Source organism: Haemaphysalis longicornis, unplaced genomic scaffold (genome assembly GCF_048455015.1).
Source record: "Haemaphysalis longicornis isolate Haplotype H1 unplaced genomic scaffold, Haemaphysalis longicornis Haplotype H1 scaffold_8, whole genome shotgun sequence".
NCBI lineage: Eukaryota > Metazoa > Arthropoda > Arachnida > Ixodida > Ixodidae > Haemaphysalis > Haemaphysalis longicornis.
This window is the reverse complement of record NW_027526445.1, coordinates 167,029,222-167,057,173: the sequence shown is the minus strand read 5'-3', so window position 1 is coordinate 167,057,173 and position 27,952 is coordinate 167,029,222. Positions and strand designations below refer to the sequence as shown.

Genomic DNA, 27,952 nt, shown 5'->3' with positions numbered 1-27,952 from the left:
TTTGCCTGTGTGAGCGAAAGCAAGCAGACGCGGGCTGCACGCAGGACGCGCGCGGAGGTGTGGAGAGAGAACGGAGTAGTCGCTTCGTCGGCTTTGTCGTCCAGTGTGTGGTGTGATCGTCGCGTACAAAAAAGTCGATCGGAGTACTCGGACATCTCTGAACTTGGCACGAACCTTGTGCGGTAAGTCCGCGTTGTTCGATCACTTTTGCGCGAGCGTCCTCGGGTTATAACATCGGGCCCGGTTGGTCCTTTTTTTTCCCCCCACGGACGCACGCGTGGTCTATTTAAAAATGAATGAAGTCTTTGTTTGTTTGTCTTCCCCCACCGCGCGCGTCACCCGTAATGCGTCGCGGCGGTCGGGTTTAATAAATTTTGCAACAATCTCGCAATCCCGGCCCGGCGCATAGCTACCTGGAAAAAACTCGTGCGACCGATCGTCGCGGCTACGAGCTCCCCCGGTCGCCGCTGCCTTGTTTGACTTCTCCTCGCTCGAACGGGGCGCGATTTTTTCCTCCGTTTGTCTGGGGAACAAAGGGCAGGTGTGTGCGGTGCGGTTGTCGTGAGCCGATCGTGAGGGGCTGAGCTGGGAGGCCGCACGCGCGCAGCTCCTCTTCGGCCATTGTACCGGCGCTGTTTATTTCCTGGAGGAGTCAGTTACAGGGGAGGGGTTGCCGCCGCTGCTTCTGGGAGCGGGCGAGGAGCGTCTCATCGCACGATCGCGTATAATCGCTTGTGCATGACGGCCCCGCAACTATCCTTTTCGCCTCGGCTGCGCTCTGCCTCTCTTCTCGCTTCCTGCAGCTCCTTTTGTTTATGCTTGCTCCGTCGGGAGGACGCGCGTGAGTTATTTCGCGCACCGTCATTATCGGCCGGGGCGATGCGGAGATAAGTTTGGCCTGGCCTGGAGCGCAGATAAAAGAGACTGCTCGGCTTTTTTTTTTTTTTTTCGTTTTTTTTTTCTCTCTCGTGGAACTCGGGGGTCACGCGCGAGGCGTGGTAGGAAGAGGCAAGCCCCTTCTTCTGTCGCATGCCTTGCGCATGTGCTGGCCTCCGAAGACGCGGTGAAAGGCGCCCTTGCAAAACTGGTCGTCCCATCACCGCGAGCGCGGCCTTTGAGAGAGCGCCCGATAAAGAATGCGCTTTGTGCATGCTTAATTCACTGGTTTGGCGCAGTTAAAAGCGTGGAGCTTAACGCTTCTGAGGCCGCGTTTGGCGCAGTGGCGCAACTTTTGCATTCGCAGGCCTCCCCCCCGGTCGTCGCGTTGTCGATCTCCGAGCTGAAAGAGCAAAAAAAAAAAAAAAAGTTTACGAGCTTGCGAAAGTGGGTTGGCGCGTTTTCGCTCTTGACGCTAGCTCGTAAATATTGCCGCACGTTTAATTGTCTGCTCTTTCATGCACAGGTAGCTGCAGGGACTCGCCAGAAGAAGAAAAAAAAAAAAAAAGAAACGCCAGCCGCCGATTTGTCACTCTTGAACGGCGCAATTTCTTTTCAAAGCGAGCGCAGCGCGTTTGCTAATTGGCTCCCCCGGGAGTTGAGAAGTGAGCGAACGTTTTGCAACGTATAACGAGAGCGCTCAAAACTTCTTCAGCAGGTAGCTGCAGTGCGCGACCCGTGAGAACGGTGTCGTGCGCATGAACGTGGGACGTACGATGAGCAGGCCCGGGCGCTTACAACCCCTCCGCCCAAATCACCGCCGACCCTTGCTCCAGAAAACCCGACGTCTGCGGCTGCCAGACGATCACGGGTCGTCTGGCGGCCCGCTCTGGTTGCTAGGTTGCCTCACGGAGAGCCCGATTGCGCAAAGGCTTTTCCGCGCGACACACGCACACATCCCCTCGCGGAGCTTATCGCGCGTAAAAGGGAGCGCCCGGAAGAGCGAGATCCGATGCGGTGTGGCGCGAAAGCGGCCCTTGGACTCGTTTATATAAATAACCGCGCTGAAACAGCGGTGAGACAGCTCCATGCAGTAAAACCCTCGCGTGAAAGCGGCCGAGAGCTTTCTTTTCCGGCGTGTCGGAAGGGGGAGGCTCATGTTTTTTTCAGTTCCTTCCCCGTCGGCCTTGCCAGGCGTTTTCTCTCCGCGCGACCGGCCTTGCAAGGTTATCGGCCAAAAGGGCGCGACTTTAACTGGCGCCGACGCCAGCGCGTGCTGGTTTAATGGCGTTCCCTCGCCACCGCTGGAGGTCAGGAGACCGCATGAATGTGCATGAAAGCGCGCGCGTGCCCGGCCTGTCCCGGAATTGTGAAAAATAATGTCGCGCAACTCCTGACGCACGCGTGTCGCGTGTTTGTTGTACTGCGCGGCGGAGGCGGTCGGTCGAAGGTTCAAAGACCCGTTTTGCATACTGCACGCTGCGGTGCGGCCAGCGGGTGGTAGCGGACCAGTTTTCCGGACGGCCAGCTGCGTACCAAACAGCGTTGTGGCCTCCCGAGGAGGAATTCCTTCGCGCCCTAACCGTGGGGTGCGGTTTCTCGCTGGCGGTTTCTGGTGGTTTCTTATCGGCGATTTGTCGGAGATAGACCTGCTCTTTCTTTTTTTTTTTTTTTTTCACGCATTGAAATGCTTAAGCATTTCGTTAAAATAGGCGTTGTGAGGGCGAGAAGACTTGGGAGGTGATTCTCTTCCCTATAGCCTTTTTTTTCAAGGCCTGCTTATGCTCCTGCTACACTGGCATCTCGAATGCCTTCAAGCCGAATGTTATGCTGTTCCACTAGGTTTTTCAACGGCGTTCAGTATGAATGAGCTGTGAGGTCATTCGAGCGGAATGCCCCCCACAGCCGACATTTGAGGCCCCTAGATGCCTTTGAGACGCAAATGTTCACGATCGTCCTAGTTCTTTCACACAATTTTAGAAAATTAATACTGAAAAACAGAATAATGAGTTAACATAAACAATTTTTTAACTAGCGCGTCGTGCAACTTGTTTTTCCTGAACTTAAACTGCTGTTACAAACTGCGCTGGTATTGTACTCTATCCCAGCAAGTGATGAGGAAACAGTTTTAAAGTTACTCGCAATTTTTAATGGAAGAGACTGCCAAATAACTATTAATAGCAATGTCTTTATTTCGAGAAATCACCTGTGACTGTTAAATGTAGGTCTACTGCATGTAAACAGCACTTGACGGCCAAGGTTTCAACTGCCATTGAAGTTTTTGTGGAGCACGGTGGATTCCGAATGGCATTTGAGATCCATGATTTGAGCTTAATGACAGTTCATTTCGACATGTTTTGAACGCCAGTAGAGCACAGTTAAACATTTGGGGACTGCGTTAGCCATAATGGTGCATGCTGCTGGTCAGGTGGAGCAACAAAGCAAAGACGGAGAAAAGTACTGGAGAAGATGGCGAAACAAAAGCAAAGAACGTGACGCGAACGCGGTGTAGCAGAAAAAAAGCCGGCCGAAGTACTTCGCACCAAAAGACAAAGAAAGAAATGCAAGTACGATGTAGCCATTAACAAGTTGTTAATAAGTATCGCTAGTCTTTCGCTTCGCCTTCAAAGCACATAAGCAGACTTCTACCCTGCTGTTCTGAATCCCTCCTCCATTCGAGCCTGCATTCGAGGAGGTCCTTAAAATCGATTTTCGCATTTAAAGCATCGCGGTATCCTCCACCCAGCCGAGTCAAAGAAACACATGGAGTGGAGGACTAACTCAGAGACCGGCCATTACTACATTCCTTGAGGAATTTTCTACAGCATAAATTGTAAGGATGCAACTTTTGAGGGAGGCTGACTGGTTGATTATTGCGAGTCATTGTAGCCTTAACTCTCATTAATGCTGTTGTAGATTTGCAACAATAAAAGCAAGTTATATCTGTAAAAAAGATGCAGTCCAGTCAGTATTTTTGTGCATTTTCACTCTTCTGTATTAATTCCCACGTGAGTATTTATCCTGGAATGTACGGCGATCAGTTTTCACTCTGCCAACAGCACATTTCATTGGTCGATTGTGTGTGTGAGTGCATAGCGTACTTTTCTGGACAAAGGCCTTTGTTCAGGGCATTGGGCTGTGATTTTCTGAACGGCACAAAAAGCCACATTCCTCTTAATCATTATCTGTTTCATGATAGCGCTCTCAGCTGTATGAGCGTTGCACGTGGGCATCAGCCGCATTTGGGAAAACTGCTTCTGGCACTGCTGGATAGCTGCTCGGTAGATTGCCACTTGGAAAAGTAATATCCAAACAAAACTTCTATTGTTTATTTATTTTTTTCCCAAGTTAATAAATGCCACAAAATATCTTAAAAACCACAGATAACAAAGAAGATATGTTAAGGTAGTGAGGGATGGCATTTCTAAGCTGTCTCTCTTTCAAAACGTACTTTCGCGTTTCCAAAATGCGAATCAGACCCTCGGTGATGGTGCTTGGGAAAGCGGAATGTGTCTAGAAAGTGTAGTTCCTTTTCCTGGGATGTCAGCATAAATGTGGTGTTGCCCTTGCATTTCCAATGCATTATCTTGCCTACATGTTAATTTTCTAATTGAGCAATGCCTTGCAGCTTTTGAAATATGGGCTTTAGCTATAACTGCGTGCGAAGTATTGGGTGTAAAAAAAGAAAAAAGGCGGGACTAGTGCTGACTCGCAGCTTCAGGTTTTTTTTTTTTTTTTGAAAAACACTCCTATACTCAGCTGGAATGGCAAAAAGGCACTTGTCTGGCACTTTCTGTGCGCCCATGGAAAGATAAATTGTACAAAACAAGGTGCTGTTGCGACAGTCTTTCGTGTAGCTGGCAGGAAATGGAATCGCTTATCAGACAGCCATGCACAGGGAGGGCTTGCCAATATATCAGCCACAGTTGTTTTCTCTTCGGAACGCTTCTCATTCACAAGTCGATTGATTGCAACACGAGAACGAAATGTCAGTCTTCTCGAAATAGGGGACACAGCCACACGTGCAACGGCGAGCAGAAAATTGCGGTTGTGCACGAGCGTTGAGTGCATTCTTGTGCTCCTGAAAGAACACGTTACTTGAACGAGCGGTGTGCCGTTGGTCCAGTTTCTAGCCCTGAGGCTTCATTTTCACGAATCGCACGTGCGATGCTACTACAATCCCTGCTTTGCAAAGACCTTGCTTGGAGAAGCTCTTGGGCCCTTGCAAGAAGGGCATAGTGAGTGTGCAGTATTTGCCCTCAAAATCTTGCTTCCGCTCCAGCCCCTTGGTGGAGAAGCGGCAAAGTTGCACGAAGCTGGATGCCCAGCCGATGAAATCGCTCTGATTAAACGGGTAAAAAGGTGCACTTCCCCTGATATTTCAGAAAGTGAAGAGGCGAAAAGTCAAAGCCCCTTTCTGAAGAGAAAGATGGTTAAAATTCCCATGAAACCTGAGTCAAAGTCAAAATCCCAAACTGCTTCGACTGTGTCGGAATGGCGCTACCAAATAGACCTTGGCTCAGTGATTTCCCTACACACCCTCTAGGGGGTGTGTAGACCCCTCCTAGTTTTTCTGGACACCCCCCTTGAATCTCTCAATTTTACTTACGCCAATTCTTGTATTAAACGTCTGGGAAGTTTGGTGAAGGCCCAATAAAAGGAGGAGTGAGACACCGCATTACCATCTAAAGCGAGACAGATGGAGAAAATACACACCTGCCTACTGTAAACGAGGGCTTTGCTTCCAACCAGGGACCAAATTTCTCTGAAAATATGAAGCCTGGTAGGAAACTTCAGCTGCAGTGGACGTCAGGTGAAGAGAAAAAGGAAGGGATGTGGCTTGAGGCACGAAACTATGAATGGAGGATGTTTTTAAATACAAACAACGCTAATCAGTATTGGAAACCAGTGATACAACCTAAAGCAAATTTTATAAAGAAATTAAAATTAAAAAAGACATACGTCACGGTGATGAACATTTGGTTAATAGACGTCTATTTTTTAACTAGTGGACTAAAAAAGAAACAGTTCGTGTAGCCATTGAGACACCCCCCTTGATTCAATTCCTGGGGCTGACTCGGCTTCAAACGCAAGGGACACAGGTTCGATTCCGACCACAGGTAGTGTTTTCTTTTTTTTTTTTCTTGAGGCGCTTGATGTGCCCCTTGTGGAAACCCATTGTGGAAGTTGGCTTTCCTGCAGCGTGTTTTGCACGACGAACAGTGTCACCAGCGAAGCTTAGAAAGCTTTGCTTTAAAATGAAGAAGACCTCGGTTAGGCCGTATGTCACACAAGCTTAAAAACGTGGCCAGGGGGTTATGGGACTGGTAAGGCCTTTTCTGGTCTGTCCCAAACAGGCTCTTGCCAGTGCACGCTGCTGTTGAAAGGAAATGTAATGCCCACGCACAGAACGACGGGGAATGCGAAACGAAACACCGCGGCCCTTTTGTGAAGCGCCGCTGGGTAGGTGTAGCATGCTGGATTCTGCTGCCATGTCGTTAGTTCATTGTGCATACAGAGCGCTACACTGCACTCGAAACTTACACGTTGTCGCACTTTTCTGCTCTTTGTCGCACGTTCGGCTGTGTGCCTTGTCTATGGCCTTGTTTTTGAGGAGACTGGAATTGTTTGCTCTCGCCTCGCAATCAATGAACACGTGAAGTGTAGTAGTCCCGAAGAGAAAGCATATGTCGTCGCTGATGTATCAGCAAGCCCTCTGAAAGGCCGTCTGATAAGGAGTTTGGTTTCCTGTCAGCGGCCTCTTGAAAGGTTGTCGCAGCGCTGTGTTCCTTTGTGTGAGTTATCTTTCCGCCGGCATGCACAAAATGTCTGATTACTGCTTTCTTTCTTTCTTTTCTTTTTTTTTTAATTTTGTAGCTACAAATATGAATGCTTCTTTATTACGTTGTCTACTTGGGTAGACAGCAGACCCATCTTTTTTGTTCTGCGTCTCTTGTTTCTCGCACGGTTTTTTAAAATTATGTATTACCAGCTCTCCCAGCTTGCAGTTTTGCTAGTTATGTACAGTGCATGGCTTTTAAGAAGGTGCAGCTGACTTCTTTGCAAGCGCTTGTACTTGGGCTGGAGGCATTCAGGTTCACTGCTGCCTTTTCTTATGGGAAACTGTGAAGCGATGCTATCAGGTTTTATTCGTGACTCCATCGTACACAAAATGTTCATTGCAGCAAAGCCAACTTTCATAGCAAAAGCTGTATAATTCAAATTCTAGTATGTTACAGCATGTGTGACCACTAAGATAACTGTATAGCTGTTCTCAGTTTCACGTACGTATGTATTATTGGGTAATTTGCAGTGTAGTTGTGAGAATTTGGGAATTCGTGACTCTATAACTGAGCTGAGCTTCACGTGCGTATTATAATTACATCACATTGGAGTCATAAGCATTTTGGATTTCCTGTCCAGCATGTAAATATGTAGCAGGTTTTTACAAGGTGAGTATGGTCCTGATATGCAGTTGTGACTCCGCTCTGACAGCTGCCCAATCATTTTGGCTATTGGAAGAAAAAAAAGGACAGGCTGACTATTCTTTAAGTAAGCTGCCAAGTGGATAAGATGCAGGAGTGAAACAGCTCAGTTGTGAAGCAGAAACCAGCTTTCTTGGCATACAGGTGCACAACAGTTCTTTTTCATTAGTAGCCAATCACATGCTTAGATATGTGCGCAAAGCAAACCTCTGAGGGAGCTTGGTGTATGCAGGAAGGCTACTAAATGTGTGAATTCAGGGTGAAATGTGCTTTTGCCTTCTGCGAAGTGCTTGGTTTTGGTGAAGGCCCCACCACCGTCCATAGCATTCGTTACGTTTTCGTTAACACGGCCAGCGGAAATTTTTTTGCTTGATTTTTGAAAGCACTGAAGTAAATGTAGCCCCAAACTTTGCATCAAACGGAACAGACTGCAAAATGCAACTTTGATGCAAAATTTGACCTGATCGTGGGCCCCAAAAAAGGGGTTTTAAAGTGGCTCATTTGTCGAATTATAGCCGATATGTGGATAATAGAGAAGCCCAAGACAGCTCTGATGGAGGGAACCGAGGTGAAGTAGCCAGGAACGAATAACTAGAAGGAGAAATGTAATCAGCAACATTGTTTGGAATACACTGTTCACAGTCTGTGCGAGGGAAATGTTCGTCTGCTGGAAGCCCGAGGGTTTGAAGGTAGTGCGCAGAAAGTGAGCTACCAAGCCATGGAGCTAGGGGAATGCAAAATTATCAAAGTGCTGGTTGAGGAAAATCATAGGGAAAGATATGAAGTAGAACAGCTGCTACCTAGCTGTGGCAAACAAAATTTGATCTACTTAGCCTGTCACTGGCACGAATGTTAAAATTAGAATGTTGATATTTAATCTTGGCACAGAATGTATGGTGAGCTGGCGCATGCCATTATACCCGATGCTAAGGTGATGCCAGTGACCATCACGCATGTGTGCCCCAAGTTGGCATAGGCCGGGGGCAAGCTGTCCTTTTTTTATAGTGAAAGCTCTATTACTCCAGGTGCAAATCCAGAAAGCGTCTCGTTCCATCAATCTGACCTTCAAGCTCGGCCAAGGTCAAGCCAGCGTGTTGTACGGTTGTGGAGTGAAAGTGCCTGATTGCTCGTTTATTCCAAGCAGAGGGGGGGATAAGGCTAGAAAAGAGTAAGAATGTGAGCCATCAGCAAAATGATACACAAGTAGGCACTGGCTGCATCCATGTCAGCTTGTTCCCATTCAGACCAGCAACTGCGCCGAGAAGCGTGCGTGCTTTGTCTTGTGGTGCAGTTGTGTGCGTGTTTACTGCACTCTCGGTGCGAAAACCAAGCTCGACAAACCTGGTTTAACTGCGTCCAACCTCGGCAAATATCCCCCCCCCCCCCCCTTCTTCTTCTTAACAAATTTATTTTGTGAACAAGCGAATGAGTCGTTCCCTGCTCTACCTTTCTTAGCAAGCTGAAGGAGTTGTGCAAATATGTCTCGCCTTTCCAGATGCGTAATTGCAGGGTGTCTTCCCTGTTTGCAGGAGGTCCCTGTCAGCCCGTAGGGAGCGAGAGACAGACAACAGCCATGGAGTGTGGCTTGGCAGCGGGGGGCCTAAAGGGCCCCGGGGAGTGTGGGGGCGGCCTGGTGCCCAAGTCGCTGCACGTCAACTTCGAGGGGGGCGACAAGGAGGAGCTGCAGGACCGCAAGAAGAAGTACCTGACCGCCAAGTACGGGCCCCACCAGATGAGCCTCATCAAGAAGCGGCTGCGCGTCGAGATGTGGATGTACGAGCAGCTCCAGCGACTGTTCGCCTGCTCGGTGAGCGCCTTGTCGGGGAGCATTTGAATTGTGTGTAGACCACTCGCTCGTGAGAGCTCAAACAGTGCACAGAGCTTGGTTTGAATGGTCTATTTTGTTTAGCATCGATGACGGCACTCAACTCACTACTTTCACCCACACGGTGGCACAGTGGCCAAGGTGGCGGGTTCAATCCCAGCTACGATTGCTGCTTTTCTGATGGGGGCAGAAAGCAAGGACGCCTGTGTGTAGAAATTTCAGCGCATGTGAAAGATCACTAGGGGGTCAGAATTAATCCGGAGCCCTCTACTGCGGTCGCCTCATAGGCCAGGTGTACCTTTGGCTCTAAAACCACAAAATTTGAATTTTTGAAAAGACGGCTTTTGCCTTTGTGGGGCAGCTCCTGCTGTGACCAGCTTTGCCACTTGTAACAGCTGCTCCATCTTTGGGGCCCTAATATGAAATGTTTCACGTACCATTTTGTTTTGGTGCCAGCAGAGGGCACCATTGTTTCAAAGAGTTCTAATGGTGGATACCATTAAAGCTTCCTCCTTAGACGAAAGTTCTTTTTATTCAAGTCCAGTGTAACTTGTTAAATGCAGATGTAAACCTTAGTGGTAACCAAAAGTGACCAATAAAGGCAGTATTTGTGCAAATTCTGAGCTCGAATGGATGAGAAGTTTGCACAGAACCAATTTTTAAGGTGTTTGTAATACTGCTAGAACACGTTGCAAGGAGGGGAGAAAAGTGGGACTGATTATGTACGTGATTTGACGAGTTGAAATTGAAACCAACTACCAAAAAACCTACATGCGGACACAAGAAGTTTGTCCAGCAATGTTTTGTCTACTTGCCTCTGCGTCTTTCTGGTTGGCTTTAACCCTGCAAAAACACGTATGAAGTGTCACAGGCACCTCTTGTTGAGTCTTTCCTGGTAGTGTATTTCGGCTGATTCCGTCTGCGTGTACTTTGCACTCTGTCAAATAAATTAGTAAGCACCACACTTTGTTAGCTATCTGTGCGGAAACGGGCCACTTGTTAAATTAAGCGCGTAATGCTAAGTGTGCTGTCCAGCTACAGTTAAATTTTTTCGATTGGTTGCTGCTCTGCTGCAACTTCTTATCAAAATGGCATTCATGTCTAGCTTTTTCAAAACCCAGTACATGCTATAATAAGCATGATTAAGGAGCAAAAATAAAGGTGTCAAGACGTACACGCACCTTGAAACAAGACATCAACATTTACATAACTTCCAAAGGGGTCCATCCAATCCTATTGGCTTCAGAGCATCTAATTGGCATTTAAAAGCTTGTTGCCTATTTTCTTATTACGTTTTCTTTGCGTCGCCTGTGCAGTTATTGTATTCATCTAACAGCCCTTTATTCTCCTAGGTGCCGACTCAGTGCTTTTTCTTTATGGCTAGTAATGAGAGGGTTCTTAAATTAACTACACAAAGGCTCAGCTTTGAAGAGTCGAACACCTCAAAAAGTGCGTCTAGTTTGTGCCCTGCTGATGTTCTTGCACGGGGTTCAAGGTTTCAGGCAGGGGGGTTCTTGCCGTTTTTCTGTGAGCCTGATGGAGACGTTAGTTACGTAAGAGGCCCCCTCCCCCCCGCCCTTTCTTTCGTCTGGCGCAAGTGCCCCCGAAGGGGCGTCAGGTTGGTCTCGTTTGTGCGAGATGACAGGAAGTGTCCGGTGGCGGCGGGGTGGGGGCCAATCTGTGGTCGCGCTCGACGAAGCACGACGACGACAAAGGAGTGTGCCGCTTCGAGGAGGAGCCATCGACCTCCCCCCCTCCTTGGCTCCTGCCTTTCGGCATCTCCTTTCATTGAAGCTGCCGCTGCTCTCCTTCTGTTCAAGTCGTGCGCCCGCCCGGACAAAGTGGCAGGACAAAAGGCGTGTGGGTTGGCTCGTCGGGGCTTGTCTCGGAAGAGTACAGGTCCAGTCGCATCACATATGGGAGCAGCGTGGCAGACTTTATTCGTATCGCTAGCTGAAGGTTTGCGTTGACGTAGCACTCTACGTCTAGTTTGCCTTTAATTTAAAGTCGACTAGTGTAAAGTTTATCCAAGGCAAAAACAAAAGGTTAGTTGTTAGTAATTTAGTTAGGTTATTAGGTAGTTGCTAATTTATTTGGTTAGTTGTTAGGAGGCTTATCTTATTTGTTAGGTTAGTAATGAGACTTCGCTGAGAAATGTGAAACCAAATCCTGATGGTGATCGTACAACAATATGGGGTATTGCACTGAATGGATTTTTTTTTCTAAATTGATGGATGAAGCTGCCTGACTCTTTGAATAAGCTCTTTTTCTTTCTTTTTGGTTGACACTCACTTGAAGCTCGATGAGAAGCACTGTTGGGGAAATTTGCTGACGTTTTCTGTGACTTTGATTTGATCAGAGCTGTGGTGTGTCAGAATTAAGAGCACCAAACAACCTACCGAGGTGGCATTGCAGCTCATCTTTGCCTCTGCTTACAAGTATTAAAATTTGTTTGTGCGTCCTCGCTAAAACATTTTTTGCTCGTAAATTTACCTTGCTGTGCTTTGGTAAAATATCACACTGTGGCTTGTAGTTAATTATATGCATGAACAAGACTTTTTCTCTGATACTACTTCACCTCTGTGAAGGAAAGTTTGACATCCACCTAAATGCAGCCATACGGCTACAAAAGAAAGCTATACAGCTTTCTCAGAAACTTCGCAGTTGAAGAAAAATTCGTCCTGGTCCAGGAAACTTTCCTTCACAGAAACTTACTCCACCTTGGGGATTTCCCCTAAATCTGGTCGATTAACTACTTCACCTCCCCTGAGTTCTTAGGAAAATGTATCCACTAAATGTACTGTGTCAACTCTATTATGCTAGTGGAATTTAAAGCTACGATTAAAAGGGCACTAATTTACATTGATGTTTTTTACACTTAAAAATCTATTTTTGTATTAACAAGAAACTTAAAAGCAACAGCCAGACATCTCCTGATGTTACTTTTTATGCGTCTTTATACATGACTGGGTAAGAAAAAGGAGCGAAGCTCTTCGAAGCTGACAAATTGAAAACCTGTTGTTGAGTAAGGGGAAGGTCTTGCACAAACAAGGTCGCCGCATCGGGCCGTAAACACGAGCTGGGCAAATTTACATTTGCGTCACGTCTGCCACGCTGGTCTCTGTGGGAACATTCCCTCGGCTTGTTTCATCCTTTTCGTGGTAACTTCGCTACGTTTTTTACTTCCTTTCTTATTTTTTTTTCTCCCCTTTTATGTGGATGCTGCCAACAGGAAGTGCCTTCTGTTGTGGCGTGTTTCCCTTCCTGGTGGTTCACTTGTGTGTCGCTGGCGACCTTGGTGGCATCCTCTGGTGCTTGCCTTTGTGGACGTGATCGAGCGCTCGCGTCACGTCACTCTTTTGGCAGCTGCTGTGACTCTCGGATTAAATGGGGGATGAGAGAGTGCATTCACGCGGTGGCTTATGCCGCTTTTGAGGCGTACTCTTTCTTTTTTTCTTTTTCGAGGTACTATCTATCGGAAGGATGGGGCCCTTGTGCATTTTGTGCCAGATCTTGGTGGAAAATCTTTCCTCCTTGGCTCGTCCATATACACTTGCCTCTTATCTGAGTTGTAATTTATGTGCAAAAATTAAAAAAGAGAGGTGTGCATAATGCTTCAAGAATCAAAGAACTCAGCCTATTACAGCTTTCTCAGGGTTTTTTTTTTTTTTTTTGCGAACCTAGGAAGAAAAAATATTGGTTAGAAATTTCTTTCTGCCTTAATCTAACAACAAAAGGCATTAGTTAGGAAAACACGATGCTTTACTGAAATTAGTTAGGAAAGAATTTTTTTAATGACCCAATGTTTTTTTTTTTTTTTTGCTTTTCTAAACGCCTTCAAATCTTTTATTTTTCTTGGGTTTCTTGATTTAACTATCTGGTCCTCGTTTTAAGCTGTAAACAGCGTCAGAATGGCCCAGCTTGTAGCGCATTCGTCAGCGCCACGCACAAGTCTCGAGTTTCGATTCCTCCAACAGATTGCCTTTTACGCCTTTGAACGACGTCCACTTTCGGAATAAATGAATACGATAAATAAATAAGGCTGCAGAGGCCACATACTCAATAGCGAAAAAATCCTGTGATGCATGCATAACAATGCCTCCCCATTTGATATGTTACGTAGTGATAAAATGGGGAATCAGATCTGCTAAACTTACTGTGACAGCGGCAATGTGTCATGGGGAGTCTGGCAGAGTGGTGCACCCTACGCGTCAGTTGTGGCTCCGTTTCCATGGCAACGCTTGGGATCATCTCCAGATGTAAAAAACCTGTAAGCAATCACCGTGCCCGCGCGACAAAGTGATGTGTGTAGAATTGTGCTCCGTTTGCGGCTTGGTTCCGTTCACGTCGTCATTCTGAGCTGAATATTAGATGATGATGATGATGAGGTTTAATGTGCCGACGTTACGCAGGTGATGAGGCACGCCGTAGTCCTGGTTAATTTTGACCACCTGGGTGTCTTTAGCGTGCGCCTAAATCTAAACACACGGGCGTTTTCGCTTTTCGTCTCCATCAGAAAAGCTGAGCTGAATATCGGTGTTAACAAAGTTTATTCATTCATTCCTAATACAACCATAGAGGCCATATACCATAATGACCCCGCCGAAGTACATGTAGCAATGCTTTGCACTTTAAGACTTTAAGAGTGTTTCTCTTGTCATCTTCTTTTGTGCACCCAGGATGACAACCACGATATAGAAATCGACTTGGACGAGCTTTTGGACATGGAGAGCGACCACCACCGGAGAGACTTCCTCAGGGTAAGCCTGCCTTCTGTTTTCTACAGGCTTCTGCGTCTCGATTGGCTGCCAAGGGCCGCTAGATGTAAGGCGAACTAGTGAGTGGTAGAGGTTCAACCCAGTGTAGCGGTAGCCAGAGAGCTGGTATGTTGACTACAGTGTTAAGGTTGGTTGGCGTGGTCGCTGGGGCTGGCGCTGCAGTTAGTGCAGAGCAGGTATCAGAAATGAAATTTTTAGAAGCAGCACGCTCTTGTGGGAAGCTGCACTTTCATGCCTCTGAGCAATATATACAGAAGTGCTATCTGTTATGTTCTCTAGGTGGCCGCACAGTTTTGAGCAGCTTGTACCAATTATTTCTTTGTGCACCCTGTACACAGTTTTAAGCTTTTGAGCAAACCGTACGGGGTATTTCGTATGTTTTTGAGCAGTGTATGCAAAAGAAGTTTTTGTGCGCCCCGTAAGAAGTTTTTTTATGCTTTCAGACAAGTATGTGCATATGGTGATTTTTGGTTTCAAAGTAAATTCCAAGTGAATTATGGTGAATAGTTTTGAATCGAAGGGAATGCTTTGCAGCTGCCGGTACGAAAACTGAAATTTACAATTTGTTGGGTGTGCTTGAGCAGCACAGCTTGTAGGAAAGAAAAAACTTGCTTAAAGGACTGTAAAATTTCTTCTATAGCATCAAACGAATGTAAAGTAACTATTCTACTGCTTTCAGCATTAGTATTCATAAGATCATACACGGAGGCAACTTTTATTTTGTGGTTACTTCAACAACAGGTGCTTCGCTATTCGTGACGTCAGGGTGTAATTATTTTGGCACGCCATGATTAAGCCAAAGAAAATCATCATGAATGTTGAAGTAAATTCTACAAAAAAAAACTCTACCTCTGGGACAACGGGAGGCATAGAAAAGTGGCTTGATTTGCAAAACACCCAGGCATGCCTTCATGATGGGGTGGTATCATCCCCCTCTGCTAGTGGGAATGTGCACCCCAATATAGGTTTCCCTGACAGGATTTTGTACAGCGTCTAGACATTGCATCTAGAATTTGGCAAACAACGTCTAGACTTTGGCAAAAGTCTGTAATGATCAATATATGCAGTCGGCAAACTGCAGCTTCTTTGGCGCTGCGGTGTTGTTAATGCCTCGTCGCCAAATAAGCTCTCTGTCTCTGGAAGGACGGATGTAGACAAGTGTGTCACTCTTCCTGATGTCACATAGAGGGGAAAAAAAGGAACAGTGCAGATTTAAAAAGAATATTTACTTTGTGCGTACTTTTGATGAGAAAGCACCGGGGACTGTGGAAGACTCTAGATAAGGAAGCCTATAGGCTTTCTTATCTAGAGTGTGTCAGTAACGTTATCATGATCTAAAAGGGGGGTGGAGTTGGCTTAATGTCAACCAGATAAGTGACGCTGCTCCACAAGGCACACTTCTCTTGCCCTTTGGGTGCATGCAATCGATGCATTGCGGGGTGAGCCTGTGACTGCTATCGATGGAAGCCAGCGGGCATTTTCCAGCAGTCCTAAGAGGTGAAAGTGCACTCCATCCATTGCCTAGCTTGTTCTAAATCATTGCAAAGTGTATGCTTGCTTAAACGGAATTGTGCTTGCTAAGTTTTACGGAAATAGATGCGGAAAGAACGGGCACTTTGGTCATGTACATCATTTCGTGTGTACGAAAAATTGTCTGTCTGTGCTTTGTAACTCTGGAATGCGTAAATATTTCATTTTTGCACAGTGCTATTCGATTCGAAGCTGTATCGAATGCCATATTATTTCGGGGTTCGTACGGGCTTCAAAAGCAAAAATTCAAGGGTTTTCAAGGACCAGAAAACACATTTTCAAGGTCCCCATCTTATGTTTTATCTGGGATTATTTATAACTTTTTCAACCAAATGCAAAATTTTGATATTGCCTAATACCTAAGAACATTAATGCACATTTAAATAGGCACTATGGGTTCATGAATGCTCCCCCAGCTTTATTTTTTTTTTCATAGTTTATATTTAGAGGTTTTTCTTTTTTCTTGGTGTTTTGCTGATGCTATTTGATTTCAAAACTTAGTTAATGTGGCCTGCATCTCCTGCTTTGTCAGCAAGAGTATCAGCTGAAATTAACTCAGCAAGTGTTGCTGCAAGGCAGGATGAACTGTGTACACGTCCACCATTTGTGCGTAAAAGCAAACGCAGATAGAGCGTATGAGGCCCAGCAAACATGCAATGAAAGGCCGTCCACAGACTAGATGGAACATGCAAGATAGAGAACAGAAGCCGGCTTTCACGGGATTGTATCGTGACATGAATTCTATTGAGGAGTGCTGCTCCCGATGTTGCCTCGTAATAATGAGAATCCACAACTCGTAATTTCACGCAATACACTGAAACTTGATTGTTACAATGTTTCTTTACATTTTTAACACCTAAAATTCACGACAAACACTTTAAATTTTTGTGAAAAAATAGGACCATTGGTTATCTCCAGAAAAATCGAGGGTTTTCAAGGACCCTTTAAAAATTTCAGGACTTTCCAGGCCTTGAAATTTACACTTCTAATTTCAAGGGTTTTCAAGGTTTTCAAGGACCTGTGCGAACCTTGTATTTGCTTCTCTATATTTGGAAGTTTTTAGTATGTGGATGCGCATACATTGATGCAATTTATATGAAACAGTGCTTGTGTGTGCTTCATGTGTGTTGTTCAGACTTTTGAGCACTCTGCACAAAATATTTTTTGCGCACCTGGCATGTAGGCCTATTTGAGTGCCGAAACACCGTGACCCGTCTGAATCATCATTTGCCTACTGCGCCAGCGTTATACCTAAGGCCTGGTGTCAAGGTCATGTTACTGCTTGGAACTGTGTGCTGCTGTCCAGTGGCCAATGTAGCGAACACCTTTTGTTGCAGACAAAACTGGCGGGCGCCAAGCTGTCCAGGGACCAAGTCGAGGTAACTTTCACGTTTTATTTCCTTTGTTATGTCCGTTGTTTCCTTTATGTCCTTGTAACTAATATCCAGTTCACTCCTTTTTAGTGGCACAACATTCCTATTAGTAGTGGTTTTAAATGTCTTAAGTATAACCCAAAATATTTACTGCTGCACATTACCATCTCATGCAAGTTCCTTGATGGCTACATTCGGCTTTCCATTTCGGGACTAATGCTTGTCATCTTAACATTTCAGTTCCCACTTAACTCTTTTTTGTTTTCATTCTTTAAATAAATAGCTGTTGGCTTAAACACAGCTTTTTTTCTTTTTACGTTCTCTCCTCGGCAGGTGTTCATCGACGAGCTGATACAGCGCTCCAAGACCCTCTGAAGGGCTTCCCTGCCGGTCCGGCGTTGTTTGTCCTAGTCATCAGGACCCATGTTCTTAAAAACATCTCACCACCACACCCACAACAAGCTTGTGTACACCAATCTCCCCCTCCCCCACTCCCACCACCACAGGACACCGCCTGCCTTTTAGTCTGTAATTTCGCGTTCCCCACGCTGCAGGCATGTTTTCCCCCATTGCACTTCGAGCTCACCGGCATATTAAGGCCCGAAGGGGCATCTTGAAATGTGGCTGTGGAAAAACGCTTTGGTGAAACGAGACGCACCCCACCGATGGCAAGGTCTGTGAGTGGCAGTGGTGTTGTGAGGTCCCTTCTGGTATGTCGGAGCAGACTGGGAGAATCTCAGTCTGATTTGAGGGTAGATTTCTAAGCCGGTTGAGAGAGGGGAGGGATGGGGGAGTTGTCTTAAAGTAGAAAGCTACTCCCAAACTTTCACTGCATCCATCCAATGAGTGTGCTCTCAGAACTGATCGTTCCAAAAGCGAGGGGCTCAGAACTGCACCTTGGGGGCTCCCTCTCCGATGGTGTGTGATCATGCCATCCAGTTCAGAGTGTGTCCTTCTGGCATAGTTCTACAGCCTGGCGCATGCAATGTTGCTTTTCATCAGCTGAGAGTAAAAGCGAAGATCAGGAGAGCACACACTAGCATTACGTGATCAATCCATCACCAGTGGCCGGCTCTGAAGTGTGAATCTCTCAGGTGTTGCCGCGTTCTCTGCGCACAATGGTTTTTAAAGGTTGCTGTGTTGTTTGTTTGTGTAAATGGCAGTTGACTTTTTGACTTAGCTTCATAGCCCCCTCTTCTACCTTTTGTTCTATTCTAACCTTTGCTGGGTACGACTCTTTTGTAGATCGAACACTGTAAATTGAAGGTGTCAAATGGACAGCACTTGTATCTTCAAGCTGATTTGTTAACGTACTTTTTCTTCTTAATTTTGTTTATTCTCGCATCTTTATGATGACATGGTGTCAGTTGCCGCTGTTCAAACTGGTTTTAAAACACTGGTGGTTTCTTTTGGGGGGCGTAATCTCCCTCGCAATCAACCAAAGAACGCTAGCCTCAAAGGAGGGGCAAGAAGTTATGCGACACTGATAAAGATGAGAAGCTGCGAGAAGGAGAAATGAAGGAATGCGCACCAGCTTTTGGCGCTGTCGTTTGCGTCATCTTGATTCCAGATTCTGCAAGCCCAAAAGTTGCTTATCCATATAAAAAGTGCACATCCCAGTTAGTCGTTCGCGCTAGGTTCAAGGTCCTTAGCTGTCGCCAACACCACCTCGAGCAAATGTTTGTTAAAAAGCATACGAAATATTCCATGATACAGATAAATACATGCTTACTGCAACGTTACCTTGCCTGTCTCTTTAGATTGCAGTTTACTCTTTGTATGAGGGCAGTATTTCAAGTCGAGTCCTGCTATTGTGGACGTTCTTAACAAGAAGTTTTGAATGCACTAAGCTGCAGCTCTAGCTATGAAGGGAAGGGCGGTGTTGATCTGCCTGACAAGGCAGAGTTTGTTGTACGCTAGGCGGACTTTTTCATGAAACACTGGAGGGTGGGCGTTACACCCTCCTATGCCATTTTGCGAATACGTCGTTGCGACTTGCCATGCTGCCTTACCGCAGAAGGTTCTTGTTACTTGGTAGGCTGTAGGCGGCAGGTACGATCTTTACACCTCTCTCCGTCTTTCCCTCTAGCCGTGTAGTCTTTTTCATGAGAAGTACTAGCCTGTTTGTGTAGGGCTTAGAAAGTTCAAAACTGCAAACAACTCTCCGAGGTTCGTCACGCTTTTTTTTTTTTTTTTTTGCGGTGCTCTTACGGAAGTGATTTTGGCTTAACGTTTAATGATAGAAACATCTAGTAGGGAAGATAAAAGAGTGATTGCGTCTGATTGACGGGCTACTCAAGTACACAAAATGTTGTTTCACCGGTTTGTAACTGAGCTTTTGCGTGTTTTGTAAATTTACCGGGTTGGTGGAAATGCAAGTGGGTGCTGTCATCTTTAATGCGTTGTTTGCACTCTTGGTTGAGGCTGAATTTTTTTTACACAGTCATAGTGGTAGGGCACTCAACGTAGAGATGTTGAACCGCTTTGTTTTAGCAAAGAAAAAAAGGAAAGTTATTAATGCGATACTGTTTGCCTTGTTTTTTGTGTACGTGTACCTAGAGGACATTGTTTTTGCCGTTGTTGGTTTACTCAGGTTGATTGGGGATCGTCCCAGGAATTAAGAAAACGAAATGGAAGGGTCTTACATGCACAGCTCTACTAGCACCCCAAAAAAATACCTCAGTTTTTCTATTCTCGATTGTATATGACATGCCACTGCCAGTTAATTTTGCTCTTTTTCTTACAAGACTCATTTTCATGGTGCAAGAGGCTTTGATACTGCCCCATTAAAAATCCGTTCCCCATATTTAGGCTTTTTTTTTTTTTGGTGATAAAGGAAAAGAACTGCTTTACTAGGCCTGAATAAGACTTTTAAAGGGTGCCTTCCATTTTAAAGATGATCTCAGTGGCTTGTTGTTGCTGCCGCATTGAGGTACCCCATGAATGTAAGGCAGATTTGCCATACAACTGACTTGTATGCAACGAAATGGCTTCAAGTCTTGTTCGCAAGTGGTGGATTTGAACGAAGATGAAGGGGGGCTTTTTTAAACTGCTGTTGGCTTGTATAACTTTGAAGGCTGTTTTAGTTGGGACTTTCGGTACATGTGCAATGAATGCAAGCACTACGTGAAGTTCCACGAGTGCTTCTAGTTGCTGTGCGACATGATTGTTTCCTTAGTTAGCAGTTCTGCACTGTCCAGAACTTGGGATGTAGTAGTGGTGTAGATTTTTTTTGCCCATGAATTCCTATTGCAAGTGCAAGTCATAGGACTACCCACAGGGATCAAACTAATTGGCGTGTGTAACAAATTTCATATAAACATCTTTCTTACAAGACGCTCCACTTTGGAACTGTCTGTTTACGCATCACAAAGAAAGTGTGGAAGAAATGACATCAGTTTTTCTACGCTCCTTTACCGGATTGGTCACAAATTGCACTTTGCTATTGAGAGCTTGCCGCGGGATTAACATTGACGATGCACAACAAATTTGACAAGATGTGAAAAAGAAAAAAAGAAATGCTGGTAAGAAGTCCACTGTATCATTAGTGTGAGCGTAGCTTTTGTTTTCATGTGCTAGAAAACAATCCTCCTCTTTCTGAAAACCATCGATGGTGCCATGTGCAATGAAATTTGAAATGGACAAAAGGCGGGGAATGTAGTGCTACATTGTTGCAGCTATCAGTGTTGCGCAGTTGTGTATTTATAGGTGTGCTCGGCAGATAGTTTACAAAAGCTCGCCAAAACAGCGCTGGTAGTTGTATTGCGGGCTGGTCTCTACATGTTTTAACCTCTTTCTCCTTGGAGAGTTGTTGAGAAGCCAAGTTTCCTTTGCTGCCTTTTTTTTTTTACAAGTGTTGACACAGTGGTCTAAGGCAAGACTGTTGCTACAAATGTTTGTTCCAGTGGTGCCCAAACAAGGCATGCACTGCCTATAGATTCTTTTTAAAAGAGTTTCATTTTTGCTGTTTTACATACTTATCCATTGAAAACGAACATTGTGCACTGTGATTACTATACGTAAAGGTTACGCGAGCGGTTATACTATCAAGGGCTGTCAAGCAAATGTTTGCAAATGGACTGTTGTCAGCTTAGCAGTTTTTCATTGTATTTATTTGCAAGCTCATCTACTTAAGGCAAGAAGACACTGTACAGATGTTTTTACACGCTGTTTTATCCAAACGTCATTTTTTTTCTCTTCTATACACAACAAAGAAATGCTTGTCAACAGACGAACGTTTGGAGACAATAAAAAAAAAAGGTCACTACAGCGATGGTTTCCCCTCTTTCACGCCTTGGGGGGCTTCCTGAGGTACTCAGTGATGTCGATGAGCGGCTTGCCGAAGTCAATCTTGAGTTTTGTGCGGCCGAAGTAGTTGTTCAACTCTTGCCACCGTTCCTTCGGAGCATGCTCCTCTTTGTAGATGAGCCCTGGGTGCGAGAGTACGAAGCACTTTCACCATGCGGCCACCTTGTACGGGGTCGCTGATATGTGCAGTAGCTGTTCACGACATCCGGTGCACAAAACTGCGCAAAAGCGACTTCAATAAAAGCAGCGCTTACGTATACGATGAAAATCAACTGCAGTGCAAGTACACTGCAGATCGAATGTCCTATGCTGTCGTCTGCGCATAATTTTTCTTTGGCGAGGCAACTGACTGGTCTTTCCCTCATTTGAGCTAAGTTTCATACCCTCCACTGAAATGTCCTCACCAGTAATCAACAAATCAAGGTGTAATTGGATTTAAAAGTTGTTCATGCATCAACTACAACCCTGGTGTCAGCTTTTTGCTGTCTATTTAGAAAACCCTGAATTCGTACGTGTATTGCATACACACTACCCACGCTGACCCTATTATTTGGTGTGCCTGCCAATTCCTGCAAAAGAGGAACCTTTTCTTAAATTTGAGCCTGGACATATTCTGCCGCAGTTTGCGCTCCACGATCACGACTACAGCGCAGAAAAACGAACGCAAGACCAAGAAAGGGGATCCAAGCAGGGCTGACGTCTAAATGAACGTTTATTATTACAAAGGCCCTTACATACACAGAAACATTTCAAAAAAAGAAAAAGAAAAGAGAAGGTGAAACACTAACCATTATTTGTCTGCTCCTGTCATTTTTGGTCTTGCGTCAATTTTTCTGCACTGTAGTCGTTACCATGTTGAACCAACTAGCCCAAACTTCAACCTTACGAACTTTGCTCTCCAATCCAGAAAACACATTTTCTACATCTAAGCACCAGATCTTCACGGCTTTTCTGGGCTGCGTAAAGCTTTCTCTGCAAGTTAATCAAGAGGCCCCAAGTTTCTGCTCCAAAAGTGAGTACCAGTAGTAGGCGTGTATTGAAGTAAGGTCACGCAATGACCACCAAGCACTGCAAAAGCAGAAACTTTTACTACTTACAGCTGCTATGAATGGAGCCGAACTCGCATACTTTAGCATCGTAACAGCGCCTTGGCCATTGAGCCTTTGTTGTAGGGCAGTGGTTCTCAAATGGGGTTCCGCGATAGCATTCCAGGGGTCCGCGAAGCTCCCCGCAAAACTTTTCACCCGCCCTTTTTCTCTCGATTTCGTCAGCATTTTCTGATGATGATTGCTATTGGTTTCCCTTTGAAGCGGGGCGATGACATGTCATCTTACCAAAAAAGGACTAATACAACCATGTTTTACACTCTTGGTTTAATACTAGCGCTGCTTAGGTTTAATACCAGCGCTGCTTTCTTGCAATGCAAAAAGGTGGCTCCGCCGCATTACATGTACATTTAGCTTCTCCGCGTGGCACATCTTTTAACTGCATTTTTCACAACACACCAGCTATGAAAGAAAAAGAAAACAGACCCACAAAAGGCAGCATATAGGTGTTTAGAAGACTTGTAGATTCAAGTACAAATTGTTTGACATTATGGCAACGATCAACATACGCTCCATCGTGGGGTCCCCCATCACTATCGCAAGCCCAAAAGGGGTCCCCGGGGCAGTCATGGCTGAGAACCACTATTGTAGGGCAATGCATGTTTGCCACGATTTGGCCTCAACTAGTTTACCACCACAGTTGTCGTGAGCAATTCATTCGTTCACTTGGACATAAAGAAACAATACGCCCGTGGGATGCGGCAAAAAGATAGCGGTCCTCTCCCGACTGGCCTACCACCCAGCAAGCCTATCAGCGAACGGTTTTTACACAAGGAAAAAATGGAGGAAAGTCTACGAAGGAATATGGCAATATACAAAGGCGATTTTCACAAAGTCTCGTATTACTTGCATGTCTGGCAATATAACCAGAACGAACAAAATGCACATAACAGGTAGTCTTGCAATCGTAAAAATTGGCAATCCTTTTTTATCGTTTTAGATACGGAGATACTCTGTTAATATTTTACATGCATATGCGATTCAGGAGGATATTAATTTCCCAGGAAGACAAGTTTCACCTTCCTTTTGTAATGCCTTGTGGTTCTGCTATATAGAGCTTGTTCGACTAAATAAGGGCACTGGGTTGTTGACTGTATGGCTCCACAGTTTATCCAGGGCTGCCTGTGCCCAACTAATGCAATACTACAAGGGTTGTACAGTACTATCCTCCTCAAATATTTATCGGTGAAAAGTTGAAGGTCGCAACTGGATGTCTTCGTGTATATTAGACCAGCCAAAAAGTAAATTAGGCAGTGTTCGTAGGGCTTTGAACACACATACAGCTGTTGCGTGTAGACTTTTTTCTTTTTATAACGCAAATAATGGGTCAGAGTTCGTTTCGCTGCATGCGCTCAAACACAAACGGAAGAATTCAAAACACCCTTGGAATAAACAAAAGCATAGCTGCTTTCATTTTTGTTGCAGTTGATATTTCACACGGTTTATTAAAATAAAACCTACGGACCTGCATACTTTTAAGCTCACATAATTCACATGGAAAGCAAACAAACAAAAAAAAAACCCTATTGTATGTTATTAGGGTACCGTTCATCAGCAGCTGTATGCCAAAACTCACTGGCTCATATTTGGGGCAAAAAATGGTGCATTCTTTGTGTACCTTATTGCACTAATCAGCATCACCATCTGGCTATTTAGGGCCGCTGAGGACAAAGACATCTCTCTCGCTGACTTGCAACTCCGATCCTGTGCTATATGAATCCGTTCTTTACCACCGAATTTTCTGATCTCATCCCTCCGTTAGCTTATCTGTCTTTCGCCCAACTTCTACAACCATCTTTCTCTTTACTCTTGCACACACCTCCATTACCAACCTGTCCTTACTCCACGTAATCCTATCTAGACCTTCTCTATTGTTTTATTTTTGTTCTATTACCCTCTAAGAGGTAATACATCTGCACCTACGAGAACAGTAGCTTAGAATTGACGTTAAGCGCAGAGATGGTTTTCAGAACTAACGATGCACCGTGGGTGATTATTTCCCACCAAGCAGACACAGACAGCACAATAGACACAATGCTAAATAAAAAATAGGTATCCTGCTGTCAAAAGGCGTGCAAAAACCTGCCGTGGGGTAGTCTCCGGGCCGTAGTGAAATGAATAATTGGTTTATTACCAATGCTGACTTCGCCAGCTCGCACGCTCTTGGGCATGCTACCCGGAGTCATCAGCTTTCGGGTTTCTCAGTGTCTGGCCAAAGGCAGGGCCATCTGGTGTCTCACACCGTGAAAGAGAAACAATCTGTTTGGTTGCTTTGACGCATCAATGGCAGCCTTCTCCCATTCATTGCAAAATGGCAGAGGTGAGAAGAACTGTGCAGAGTAGTGGCTGAGGCAGGCTAAATTGCTGGCAAGTTGCATGTGGACCATCCAGGGCTCAGTTTGGCTCAAGGATTCCCCGCCATCCATTCTGCCAGCTGAAAGCATTTGAGTTTTCGCATCGGAGAAGCGTTTCTGTGTTGGCTGAAGTTACGGCGTAGTAGTTTCATGCTTTCGAAAATAGAGGTGGCCAAGAGTTCAACGAAATCAACAAGAAGATCGAAGGGCAGTATGACTGAGTGGTCAACCAGGATGTGACAGGAAGAATGTTGCGTCCCATGGGGATTGCGATGAGGTAACCGAAAGGAAGAGGATTCCAAAGAGGACAGTGACTTAAAGTGTTGCAAAGCGTGTGAGAACATGGCTGCCACAGCGAATGCAAGAGAATGCGGCAAAGCAAGCGCTAAGAAAATTGATTACACGGCGGTAAGCTAACACGTGTTCTGTATGGTGTTGTTTACGGGAAATATTTAAATTCTCGTGGTTTAATGCACCGAAGCTAAACCTTGGCTACGAGGCATGCTGCAGCAGATGGCTACGGGCTAATTTAGATCACCCGGGGATCTTTAACATGCGCCAAAACTTCGTGACAAGGACGTTTTTGTTTTCTGCCCCCAGCAGAGAATTGGCTAGTGATTGAACCTGTTTCCTTGGGGTTCATTAGATCGAAGCCTTAGCCACTGAACAACCGCACCAAATAAAATCGTTTCAGCTGCTATTCAGCTCGATGCTGAGCAGCGACATCGGCCGAAGTACTCGTCCCATCCAATCTCTGAAACTACTGCAGGACGACACAGGCATTACTATGCCCAAGGACAAGCAGACAGGGCCACACAAGTTGGAACCTCGCTATACACTCTATAACCTCCCCTCCACACTGTCATCCTCTGTGCATTCCGTGCAGCCATTCCACGCTCTCTATTAGCACATACGGCAGCCGCCGTGCCTCACTTTAAATAGTTCTGAAGTAGCCACTGTTGGCGGTAAATTAGAAATTGCGGATTTCTAATTTACCGCCAACATGAACAGTCATGACGATGAGAGAGACACCGACAACGAAGTGGCACGTTCACGCGCCTGGCTGGCACGTTCGCTCATGATTGAGAAAAGAACGCTGTGGCTTGACTGTGCACGGCTTAGCGTCGCTCCCGATGGGCATGAATAAATGCTGTAGATCGGCTTCCCCATCTCGTAACAGCTACCATGCTGGGTGGGCAGAAAACAGCGCAGTGAAGCTCAGTAGCAGGCGATGCGCTCACAACACTTCCACTTGCAGCGCCTAACACTGGCGCCTGTGGTCGTTGCCTAGCAACACTTCTTACTTTTACTGCTTGCTCAGCATGACGCTGCCTAGCAATGCTTTCTTGGTTGAAAGCACTTTTGCTCTGTGGTCCTGACTTAGAGGCTTCACACACGACAGATGCAATTTTACTCGGTGAAGTGCCCAGAGCTGAAAAAGGGTATCACTTGAACTAATACAGCCAAACCAGGCTATATCAAACCCGTTTACATCGAACTATCCTGTATATTGAACTGTTTCTGGACACGGTATATTTGCTATTTACATTCGGAACATATAGCAAAAATTACGCTTAAAAATTACACCCGAGGTGGTTGGTGCTCTTGCACTAGTCCGGACTCATTCGTGAATGTCAAAGGTTGCGGCCTCCTCTGCTCCAACTCTTCAGACAATGCGCAGAAGTACGTACTGTGACAGGCAACAAAGTTGTTCAGGCAAAAGAAGATGCAGGCCTACTTTGTGCGAAAGTAAGGCAGAACCACCAATAAAGTGTTTTTGTAAATGACGTGCTCGTATGACGTCCAATCCCTTAGTTTGCTTATATCGCATTATGCCATATATCAAACTGATAGGTGTTTTCTTTATGACTTTGATATAACCGGGTTTGATTGTACTAGCGAAAAAGTGAGCGAAACAGCACAATGGTGCAAGTTTCACGCTTAGGCTACATGTCTCAATAACATGCTAGGGGTAATTTTCTTTCAGAAACAAATGCAACGCTACATTGTAATTAGATATTCTAACAATTTCGGCAAGCGTCGTGTAGGCGTCAATAAATTTCCTTCCAAAGCCGGCAATCCAGTGTCACACCTCCTTCAACAGTCACGGACCATGGTTGGAGCAGTCTGTCGATTTTTACCAAACCTGCCAAACCGCTTTTGCTCACCGACTAGCCGAAGCCACGCGTGTCCCGCCCAGACGTATTTCTTGCTCTGGCTGGGGTTTCGTACCTGTACCTTCGATTACTAGCAGCAAAAACGCCCGTGTGTACGAGATTTCGGCGCACGTTAAAGATCCCCAGGTGGTCAAAATTGATCCGGAGCCCTCCACTACGGCGCGCCTCATCGCCTGCGTTGCGTCGGCGCGTTAAACCCTGCAATCAATCAATTACTAGCAGTAATTAACTTACAGTACGTGACTCTGGCCAGTCAGTGAACGGAAACGGTTTGGAAGGTTTAGTAAAAATCAAAACTGCTCATGGCATGAGCTGTGAAACGGACGTGACACTAGGTTGCATTGATAAAAGGATACCTGAAGAAGCTCACCAGAGTCTTTCCAAGATCTCTTACATCGGGTACGGAAATCAAAATGCTCGAAACAGTTTACTGGCAAAGGTACTGGTTTTACCTGTTCTTTGGGCTTTGTAGAGCAGCGTATTCACGATGTTGTGCTGCTTAGCGCACAGCCCCGTCACGCTCCTGGGCAGCATGTTGCCCTGAGAGTCCATGAACTGGCTAAGGATCAGGACGTCCTGTCGGGAGGCACATTTGAACGCGCTTTTCAGCAACCGATATACGTCAGACATCGGCTAGACACAGGTCCGTTTCTCCGCTTACCGTGTGGTTTATGAACTTGATTCCAAGTCTGCATAGCGGGCAGGCGGAACTCGTGTGCTTGGACTTGATCACCGTTCCTTTACGAGGCGAGTCCACAAACACGCCTTCGATGACCCGAGCGCCGTCCACTTCCGTTTCCCGGACTGAAAAAACGGTTGTCGGAGCAGGTTACCATCCACATAACCAAACAAACAGCGAACCTGCTTACTCTCTTTCACTCGGAGCGTCGAGGATGAGCTTAAATGCTTTGCAAAAACAGGGCAACGCGAGAAATTCATGAGTCTCAAGCCGGCAGCAGCCGCTTTAGCGTGCAGCGCCATTTTGCGTAGAGCATGAAATCCAGCCTCGCCGCTTCATCGTAGTTTAATAAAGTAGCAGGCAAGCACGATAATTTTTTTGCATTCTAATAAAACTAGATTGTCTAACATGTTTTGTGCTCGCTCACCTAAAAGTACCTTATGCGGAATTAAACTTTGATT

The 27,952-nt window shown here is 45.6% G+C and overlaps 2 protein-coding genes across 2 annotated transcripts; one reads left to right on the top strand and one right to left on the bottom strand.

Moving 5' to 3' along the window:
* Nucleotides 1–4: 4 nt before the first annotated feature.
* LOC144149506 (protein phosphatase 1 regulatory subunit 14B) lies at nt 5–21,140 on the top strand. Its single transcript, XM_077681110.1, has 5 exons — nt 5–182; nt 8,891–9,168; nt 13,866–13,946; nt 16,832–16,873; nt 17,201–21,140. The coding sequence occupies exons 2-5, from the start codon at nt 8,935–8,937 to the stop codon at nt 17,240–17,242; spliced, it is 399 nt and encodes a 132-aa protein (XP_077537236.1). The 5' UTR covers nt 5–182; nt 8,891–8,934; the 3' UTR covers nt 17,243–21,140.
* Nucleotides 20,958–27,841, bottom strand: Mrps18a (mitochondrial ribosomal protein S18A). Its single transcript, XM_077681107.1, has 4 exons — nt 27,682–27,841; nt 27,474–27,616; nt 27,265–27,388; nt 20,958–21,297 (listed from the first exon to the last, which is right to left on the bottom strand). Exons 1-4 carry the CDS (start codon nt 27,791–27,793, stop codon nt 21,155–21,157), a joined length of 522 nt encoding a protein of 173 aa, XP_077537233.1. The 5' UTR covers nt 27,794–27,841; the 3' UTR covers nt 20,958–21,154.
* Nucleotides 27,842–27,952: the final 111 nt, after the last annotated feature.